At 35.7% G+C, this 9,007-nt stretch overlaps 2 protein-coding genes across 2 annotated transcripts in view; one reads left to right on the forward strand and one right to left on the reverse strand.

Annotated features, from left to right (window-relative positions):
- Positions 1-651: 651 nt before the first annotated feature.
- On the reverse strand, positions 652-3,550 carry LOC107686354 (ADP-ribosylation factor-like protein 2-binding protein). Its single transcript, XM_016483320.1, has 7 exons — positions 3,451-3,550; positions 3,092-3,161; positions 2,934-2,995; positions 2,523-2,629; positions 2,337-2,422; positions 1,656-1,752; positions 652-1,408 (listed from the first exon to the last, which is right to left on the reverse strand). The coding sequence occupies exons 1-7, from the start codon at positions 3,470-3,472 to the stop codon at positions 1,301-1,303; spliced, it is 552 nt and encodes a 183-aa protein (XP_016338806.1). The 5' UTR covers positions 3,473-3,550; the 3' UTR covers positions 652-1,300.
- Positions 3,551-4,788: 1,238 nt separating this feature from the next.
- LOC107686289 (E3 ubiquitin-protein ligase arih1-like) overlaps positions 4,789-9,007 on the forward strand; it is a 20,094-nt gene continuing 15,875 nt past the window's right edge. The window contains exons 1-3 of the mRNA XM_016483227.1: positions 4,789-5,311; positions 7,538-7,605; positions 7,724-7,868. Coding sequence (XP_016338713.1) covers positions 5,033-5,311; positions 7,538-7,605; positions 7,724-7,868 — 492 coding nt within the window. The 5' untranslated portion in view covers positions 4,789-5,032. The remainder of the gene's footprint in view (positions 5,312-7,537; positions 7,606-7,723; positions 7,869-9,007) is intronic.

The following is a 9,007-nucleotide window of genomic DNA, read 5'->3' on the forward strand; positions in this document are numbered from 1 at the left end:
CCATGGTTAAACTATGGTTAGTGTAGTAAATCCATGGTTAATTTGTGCATGGTTACCATGGTTAACTATGGTAACCATTTTTTTAAATTTTTTTTATTATCAATGTATTAATTAACTTTAATAGTAAAACCATAGGTTATGGCGTTTTTTTGTAAGGAAAGTTGTAAAAGTAAATTAACCAGCTTACATAACCTTTCAGTTACAGTAATTGTGTATTTCGTCAGTTTATTTAGGCTAATAATTGCAGCGCGTTGAGCTCACTCGGCCACCGTATATGTTTGATCAAATAAATGCAGCCTTAGTGAGCGTTAAGAGATTTAAAAAAAAATACACAAATCTTACCAGTCCCAACTTTTAGTGTACTATTTTTAGATGAACTAAATGACTTCAGCAAATATGTATTTAAGTGGTGAGGTTCTTGCATTATTGTAAAGTTGTGCTTAAGAATGTAATTGTTTTGAGCATAAAAATGCTTTGATAAAATAAAATTAAAAACCATTGTATTTATTTCTTTCATACACAATGCTCAAATATCTATATATACAAATAATAAACAAATGTACACAATAACGCAACATTCATCTAGTAAGAACAACACATTCTTCTAAAGTAAACGAGAGTAAAAAGACTGAAATTTGTATACATCAACAAAACTAAGCATTATTTTGAAAAGCTCTTATGAGTCTTTCCTTCTCATTGTCACTCAGAAGATATGAGAGACATCCAAAACATGGACTCAGCATCACATTAAAAGCATGAAAAACTATGTGATTATTTACGTTATTTCTGGTAACTATAAACACTTATTTTTAATTCTGTAATATTTTACTTGGAAAGACTTGCAAGTCTTTTAAATGGAAAAAGGGTCTTTTAGATCTGTTTTCATATCAGGCACGTTGTATAATACTTTTGTATCGAAAAGCCCTTTATGATTGTCAAGTGAAAGGAATTATTTTGGTATATTTGCAATAAAGTGGCAGCTTTGCGATACTCAAATGCTAATTATAGCTTTCTACATCAGTTTGGTCAGAAACAGCAATATAGTGCGTACAGCTGCGCTGTAGACCAACAAGATATGAAAGACTGATCCAGACTGAGTGGATTTTGTGACAGATGAATACTGTGTTAGAGGAGTCATACCGGATAAGCTGACAGTTAACCCCAATGTTACGTTTAAACATTAACCTAAATTAAACACCGATTCCCTTCTGTCAAGTATAACAGTGGCTGTTGTTTTGGGATGTGGGAATAATCATATGTGTTGGCTGACCAAGTTCATTTACATGAGAGGCCCATTGGTTCAGCTGGATTGCGAGGCCATGCTAGAGGTCAGAGGTGAAGCGGAAGCAGAATTTAAAGATTTCACCACCAGTCCGGTACTAAGGTCCAATCCTCTGCCCTCCTTTTCCTACAAAAAGAAGGCGGCAAATAAGTTTCTGCCACAGTCTATGGCTTCTGTTCATGATAGAAGAAAAGTAGGCCAAAGTGTTATCGTAGTAGGTGATTACGTGTCAGGTTATTTTATTATAGACCAGAATTACTTTCGAACTGGGCAGAACAGCTTCTCTGAACTGTAACACATTCTAAATAAACATTAGTTTACATTATGAAACCTATATTTTGTAGTATAAAGAAAAGAACAGATTTGTACTTACTGCTCTGTAATCAATGAACATCTCTTTAAAGGCCATAAAGTCAGTGAAAGTGAGCAGCATGTCAAGTATGTCACCTGAGACTTCATCTTTGTGCTGTCTAGTTGAGAAAGATAATAAATAATCAGAAAAGTAATTTAGGTCAGTCATGGAATAATCTATGCATATCGTCTTATGTAAATACCTCCATCTAGTGGTAAATTATGTGTATTACCAAAAGATTTTAGACCAGGTTTTATTAAAGGGGTCATATGATGCGATTTCAAGTTTTTCTCTCTCTTTGGAGTGTTACAAGCTGATTGTGCATAGATAAGATCCCTGAAGTAATACAGTACTAACAGTACTATAGTGAGTAGAAAAAAATTTATTTTCCAATATTTTACAAATTTTTTATAATATTTATTTTCCACAGTATAAATAGAGTATTCATACATGAAAATATAAAGCTGCCTTCTAAATTGTAGTAAGTGGCTCCTCATATGAGGATTATCATTTTTGAGGGTTTGTAGCATCTAAAAGACTGGAAACCCCTGTTTTATACTGACTTTATAGCTGGATTGCTATACTCATATGGATTGTATATTGTTTTTTTTTTTTATAAAAAAAAAAGAAATACTGTCAGTCACTGTCAAGCCTGAACACTATACTCCAGCCCAGAAAAAGAGATGAATTCATATGGCATACTTAAGTGAATGGATGAAGGCATCCATGTTGAATCCAGGAATTCGCTCTACCAACTGCTGTTCCAGATGTTTTTCTAGGACTTCAATCTGAAATAGCAAAATTTAATGAATGCCGTTTAAATACAGTACTTCCATCTCTACAAGGGTCATAAACGAGTGATAAAACAAAGCTGAAAGTACCACATACATATTCATTAAAAATAGGTGTATAGCAGAGCTTGTTCTCCTCAGAGTCATCAAACTCAAGGTAATATTTCTCCATGAAAGACTGCTGAAGGTGTTGGAATTCATCCTCTGTGGAGAAAATTGCATGTGTCAGTTATAATTTGGATGAGTGAATTTCATGAATACATGTCCAGGTCTCATTACATCCTAAACCATAAGAAAAAAAAAAGGAAGAAATATAAATTCCATTTTGCATAAATAAATGAAAACAAATCATATTAAATACAATTTCCACCAAAATTAACTAGGACATGTTCTTGACAGATTATGTGATATTCATACGTATTATAGATGGATACTAAAAGATTATATTAAAGATTAACAGTTGTTGTCATAAGTCAACGACTTAATAGAATAATAGACATACAAATACCCATTATAATACCCTCGATGCTCCCAATAACCATGTCAAATTCTGCATCAGCATCTGATGATCTGAAGAGACAAAGTATTATGGATAAAAGAAGAAAAATTGTAATTTCGAGAAATATACACGCATTTTCACTCAAGAAAACAAACTATATAACTTACTTTGAAACAGCAAAATCCTCTTCTTCCAAATTCTGCATTTCAACTATGTTCTCATTGCCACCCAGCAGATCTTTTGGGTTTCATAGAAAGGTCAGATAGAGAAGTTTAAATAACGTTTTATTTCCTGAAAACACAAGTTACAGATCTGATCACAATTCTGAAACTAGTCTGCCAGATTTCCGTAAACTAGCTGGTAGAAGTGCAGGTGCATGGCTGATGGCTGGCCCACTGGGACTTTAAAGACGCCAGGACGGTACGTTACGTTAGTGCACACTCAAACGCTTGGATTTGTGGCATAGGAAATACAGTGGATTGCTTTCAATTCAAAAGTTTATTTATATTTTAAAACAATTAATTACCTGTCTCTCGAGCATCCATCATTAATCGCCCGAACGTTCTTCCTGAAGTCGCTGCTGCCACGGCAACGGGAGAACGCGTACTTGTTCGAAATGTGTTCGGTAGAAAACACTTTCCTTTTATTCAGTTCCGCCTCTTTGAGTTACTGGACAGCGCAGAAGGAATTTCCGGAGTCGGACCATTACATAGGCTTTAGACGTAGCTGTTCATTTGGCCTTTTCTATTTAATGAACTTTTGGTAAGTCAAGCGGTAAGTGTTTCAAGTTGACAGAATTCCATACTTTGAAAAGATCGTACCAAGAGGCACCCCACAGAAAACAGGTCAGGTCTGTTAGGATTTTAATATGACCTACTTTATTATCGAGAGAAATGAATGGTCTATTTATCTATGCCACCATAACATATAATCTATATTATAAAACAGATTGTATTATAAGACTCTAGTTTGAATTGCATATTTGTTATTCTATTTAACACTTGTGCAATGTATAATGTGAACTAAAATCCATACATACATGGTTCTTTTCCCTAAACTGTTAAAAAAATATATTATTTATTGAAGATGTAAAAGTGCAATAATTTACAGGACAAGTTAATAATAATAATAATAATAATAAATAAAGAATATAAAGAGAAAACAGAGAAAAAACTATGCCATAACAACAGAAGGAAATATTTATACAAATTCACAATACAATTATGTTATGATTTTTTTCTTCAACTTTTCTTATGATGCAACATAATTTATCAAATGTGTGAAATTTGGTTTGTAAAATGGCTATTTTTCGTATGCATACGATGTTCACGAAATAAAAGTAACAGCTGTACTATGCATTTCTTTTCAATGCAAAATGTAATCTTTAAAATAAAATATCCCACCAAATACACTAATCCTTCCCACACATCCCAGTTTTATCCTAACATATATATGTTTTCAAATTCTTCCACAACAATGTTTAATAGAACAAATGTTACACTGTACATATTCAATGTAACATACAAAGTAGAGTAACGCTTTTTATTACTTTTTTATATAAAATGTGTTTTATGTTTTTATGTAGTTTTTTAAAAAGAAATTCAGTATATGATAGCACATAAACATTTTAAATGAGCAGCAGCAGCCTAACAACTTTATTTGAAAACTTTTTGTATTCAATGCCACAAGAACAAGAGGTATTACATATTCACATGATCAAATTAACATTAGCTGCCAGAGAAAAAAGAAAGGAAGAAAATTACAAAAATGCCAATGCTTTCAGAGCATTACATGTTTTCAGTGCGTGTTCTCTTGGTTTAACTGGTAATAGGAATTTCTGAAGAAATTCAGTATACACTTTATTCTAAAACACGTCTTGTTCTGGGTCACGCACATGACGTCACCCAGCGTCAGCCCGTGACGCTGCGTCTCTTTGTTGGCCCAGCAGCAGCAGCGTCGCTCCTCTGTTGTTGTTTTTTCTGCTCCTAGAAAAACTGGAATGCTAGCAAGCTAAAGAAGTATTCTCGCTTTGTTTTGCTGTATCTGACAACAAATACACATCAAACTTATCCCACTTGGCGTGTCGCTACATTAAACTCAACCCAGTCATGGACTCAGACGAGGGTTACAATTACGAATTCGACGACGAGGAAGAGGAATGCAGCGAAGACAGCGGCGAAGAGGAGACCGCGGACGACACCCTGGAGCTCGGCGAGGTGGAGTTGGTTGATCCCGTCGTGGCTGGCGGAGAGCGAGACGACTGCGGGGAGACGGGAGGCAGCGGGCCCAGGCAGGATGAGGAAGACTACCGCTTTGAAGTGCTAACCGCCGAACAGATCCTGCAGCATATGGTGGAGTGTATCAGGGAGGTCAACGAGGTCATCCAGGTAAGTGTTTTTAGGGCTTCCCTGAGCTCAGATCAGCCCTTATAACAAAAGAGGAGATTTTTACATCGCTCTGGGAAACTTTGCCCCCCGTTGACAACACGAGACATGAAAAATGCACCAGCTGTCCTCTGAAACAAACTGATTTTAAAACTGATTTGTTGTTTCGTCAACAAGATTAATATATGGTCATGATCACAGATAGGAAGGAGAAGGTTTGCATCAACCCAGCCTTTTCCCTGTCCTTAACACATCCAGTAATGACATAAGATGCTTAACCAGCTTCTAGTTCACCTGCATACAAAATCAGACCGATAAGTCCCATTATATGCGCGTTGCTTGACAAAACTAAATTTGTGTTGTCAAAATGTTTGCATCCTAACATATGCCAACCCATGTCGCATATAAAGTACAATAATAATATCGCAAATCACTCCATTTTTATTAGAACCCCCTTTTTCCTGGTCACACTAGCTTAGTAAGCTAGTCACGAGCATACAAGCCCAATTTAAGTACACCAGAGACTACATTGCGACGTGTTAATGTGTTTCATATGTATTCAGGGCAGGCTGTTGATAGTCTGATGAAGAAGGTGTCTTCTTCATCATCTGTGAAGCTGGGATATGGGTTAGGTCGCGTTAGCATGTGAGAGTTACCTAGTTGCTCCCGACAACAACATGGCGGAACCGAAGCTTCATCATGGCTGGTTATGTTTGATTAAACAGCACAAAAATAGCCCATCAAAGTGAATTTGAGTATTTATTTTTGTTAGCTGTCTGCTGCAGTGTCATAGCCACAGGCTGTTTGGAGTATTAACTGTCTCCTGAAGCTCGACGTTTCACTCTGCGTCCCGCAGTTTGTTTTGTTTTGTTTATGCTGGTTAATTTCCAGATTTTGTGCTAATTGATTAGGATTTGCTCGTTCTGTGCCGTCAGCAAATGCATTTTATTATGTTTACATGCTGTTACTGTGATAAGTTGTAGTGATTAATGCTGTGGCTTGCTTCATACGTATATAGTGTCTGCTGTGTGTTTGTCCCAGTACCTACAAGCTTGCTTACATTTTCAACAGGAGAGAAAGAATACCTTGGTTTAGTTGAGGATCGTCTAGTTAGTGTGGTGGCAAATCCAGAAGGTTATAGTGGTCAGTGGTCACGTCTCCCCGCATCCCTCTGGATTGCCTGTCAATGTGCACCTTGACATGTCTGCCCCCATAACCTTTTTGGAGTACTGTAGTACAGGCTTTGTCTCCCTGACAGGCAAGAATGAACTCTGTTGTCTCGACACAGTGGGAATCACTTCATTGCTGCTCTTTGGAGTGTTGTTGTTCGTGACACAAACCCAGCTAGCCATTATTTAGGCTTTCATTAGTAATTTGTCACAAAATAATAACAATATTAGTAAACTTTTCCTGACAAATTATTTATCTAGCCATAATTTAAGCAGAAAACTAGCCGTTTGTGACCATTACAATTAAAAAAAAAAAAAAATTGTGAGTTATGGTATTCAGAGGTATAACTGACAAATAAAAAATTTTCACTAACATTTTTATTGATGGCCACACTGTGAAAGACCTTTTTTGGTGACCGCATCAAATAAAGTTTACAAAAGTGATTTTATATACACAGAAAGCATTTTAAATGCAAGTAAAGTGTCTAATTTAATGTTTCGAATAACGTTTGTGAAACTAAAATATCAAAATATGGGTAAAATAATGCTCCATCCAAAAATGAGGCAACATACTTATTCTGGCCTTATATTAAAATATTTAAAAGAATAAGTGACCATACAAAATTTTATTATATTTTTAATGATTTATACTTCTTGCTGACAAATGGGTAAAACCTTGAGGTTTGAAGGATAGTGACAAAGATTTGTAAAGATTTTAAATGACTGCAATCCTGTGATCCTTAATTTGAGTCTTTTAATGTCATCTAATGATTCTTGTTCTAAATATGACAAGATTTTTGGTATACAAACTGTTGTTACACTGAATTTCTTTTTTCTGTAAATCATGGTTAAAATGAATGATAGTCATTATTTTTTGCTCAGAAAAAAATGAAACTGGAAGCATTCTAATGCATGTAGCCTATATGTGTGTGTGGGCAAAATGTGTGTATGTATATATGTAAAATTAAACTAATATTTTGTTGCTTTGTTTTTTGTTAAATGTGTGCTTGTTTGCTTTTTTGATGGATAAAAATATGTATGCCTATCTCTCTTTTTACAGAATCCTGCTACAATCACTAGAATATTACTTAGTCATTTCAACTGGGACAAAGAAAAGCTGATGGAAAGGTAACTGTGCTGTGTGGTTTGTTTTCTCCCACCAGATTATTTAGTCAGCTAACACCTGTCTTTGTTCAATACTGAACCAGCAAATTTTGAGAAAAATCTACTGTTTATCTCTTTGCAGGTACTTTGATGGTAACCTGGACAAGCTATTTTCAGAGTGTCACGTTATAAACCCCAGCAAGAAGTCTCGGACACGCCTCATGAACACAAGATCGTCGGCACAGGACTTGCCATGTCAGATCTGCTATCTCAACTATCCTAACTCGGTCAGTGCCCCCCAGTGGAATCGCTTTCGTTGCCTCTGATTAATCCATTTCCACGGCTGCTGTGCTGATAGCTTATTAGCAGGCTCACACGGAATCTGTGCCCGGAAATGGAATTCTCATCGTTCACACAGTTTTGCACGTTCACTTCCCTTGGAATGCTCTTTAGCAGACATTTTGGCTAATTTCATTTTACTTTCAGCCAATAAAAAGTGTAGTACTCTCAGCTCCATTTAACATATGCTATTGTTCAAACATTTGGGCCTGATAAGATTTTCTTAATGTTTTTGAAAAGTCTCTTAAGCTCACCAAGGCTGCATTTATTTGATCAAAAATTAATTAAAAACAGTTACATTGTGAAATGTTGTTATTAGAATAGATTTGCTAATTCTGTGCCATCAGGAAATGCAATTTAAAATAACAGTTTTCTAATTTAATATTTTAAAAAGTAATTTATTAATTTGATGGTGCAGCTGAATTTTTTTTGTGCAACATAATCCTTCTAATATGCTGATTTGATGCTGATTCACAGTTGAAAACGGTTTTGCTGCTTAAAAGTTTAAAAAGAACAGATGAATAATTTAATTCATCCTTCAGGGTGTCCGCGGGTCATTAAAAAGTTTTAAAATGTCTTAAATACCGTTTTCCTAATAAAAGGCCATAAAAAGTCTTTTAAAAAATATTTTTTTTCTAGGCTTGATTGTGTTTATGGGGTGCAATCTAACATGTGTTAATGCTTTGTTTTAAAAAAAACGCATTATTTTTCACATAATTTACCTTTATTCCACACCGCTCTGTCCCTTCTCTGAGAAACGGGCTGATCTTTTCCTGTTTTTATGAAGCCCCGCCCTCAGAAATAAGCGATGGGCTCTGATTGGTTAGCTAGCCCAGTGTGTTGGGATTGGCTAAACCGCCTCTAGTGCACATCTAATCGTCCCACCCCTCTCCTCAGCAGCATGTGCTCCGGTTGTATTGTAAACAACGGCGTCGTTAATATTGCTTATCAGTTTGAGCCCGATTGAGAAGCAGAGGATTTTATTGAAGAGGATCGTATTGAAGAGGGTTTATCTGGGTTTGTGATGTCACGAACCCGGGAAGTAACTCGTTGTAGTCCCTACCAGTCGTTTTTGTAGGCATTAAAC

This window comes from Sinocyclocheilus anshuiensis, unplaced genomic scaffold (genome assembly GCF_001515605.1).
Source record: "Sinocyclocheilus anshuiensis isolate Anshui unplaced genomic scaffold, SAMN03320099.WGS_v1.1 scaffold481, whole genome shotgun sequence".
NCBI classification, from domain to species: domain Eukaryota; kingdom Metazoa; phylum Chordata; class Actinopteri; order Cypriniformes; family Cyprinidae; genus Sinocyclocheilus; species Sinocyclocheilus anshuiensis.

Bases quoted from the DNA above. Each gene is read 5' to 3' on its own strand.
- LOC107686354 (XM_016483320.1), bottom strand. From the start codon at position 3,472: ATGATGGATGCTCGAGAGACAG. The intron at 3,162-3,450 runs GTAATTAATTGT...GAAACCCAAAAG, and splicing joins GATGGATGCTCGAGAGACAG to ATCTGCTGGGTGGCAATGAG. The intron at 1,409-1,655 runs GTAAGTACAAAT...TTCTTTTTGTAG, and splicing joins TGTTCATTGATTACAGAGCA to GAAAAGGAGGGCAGAGGATT.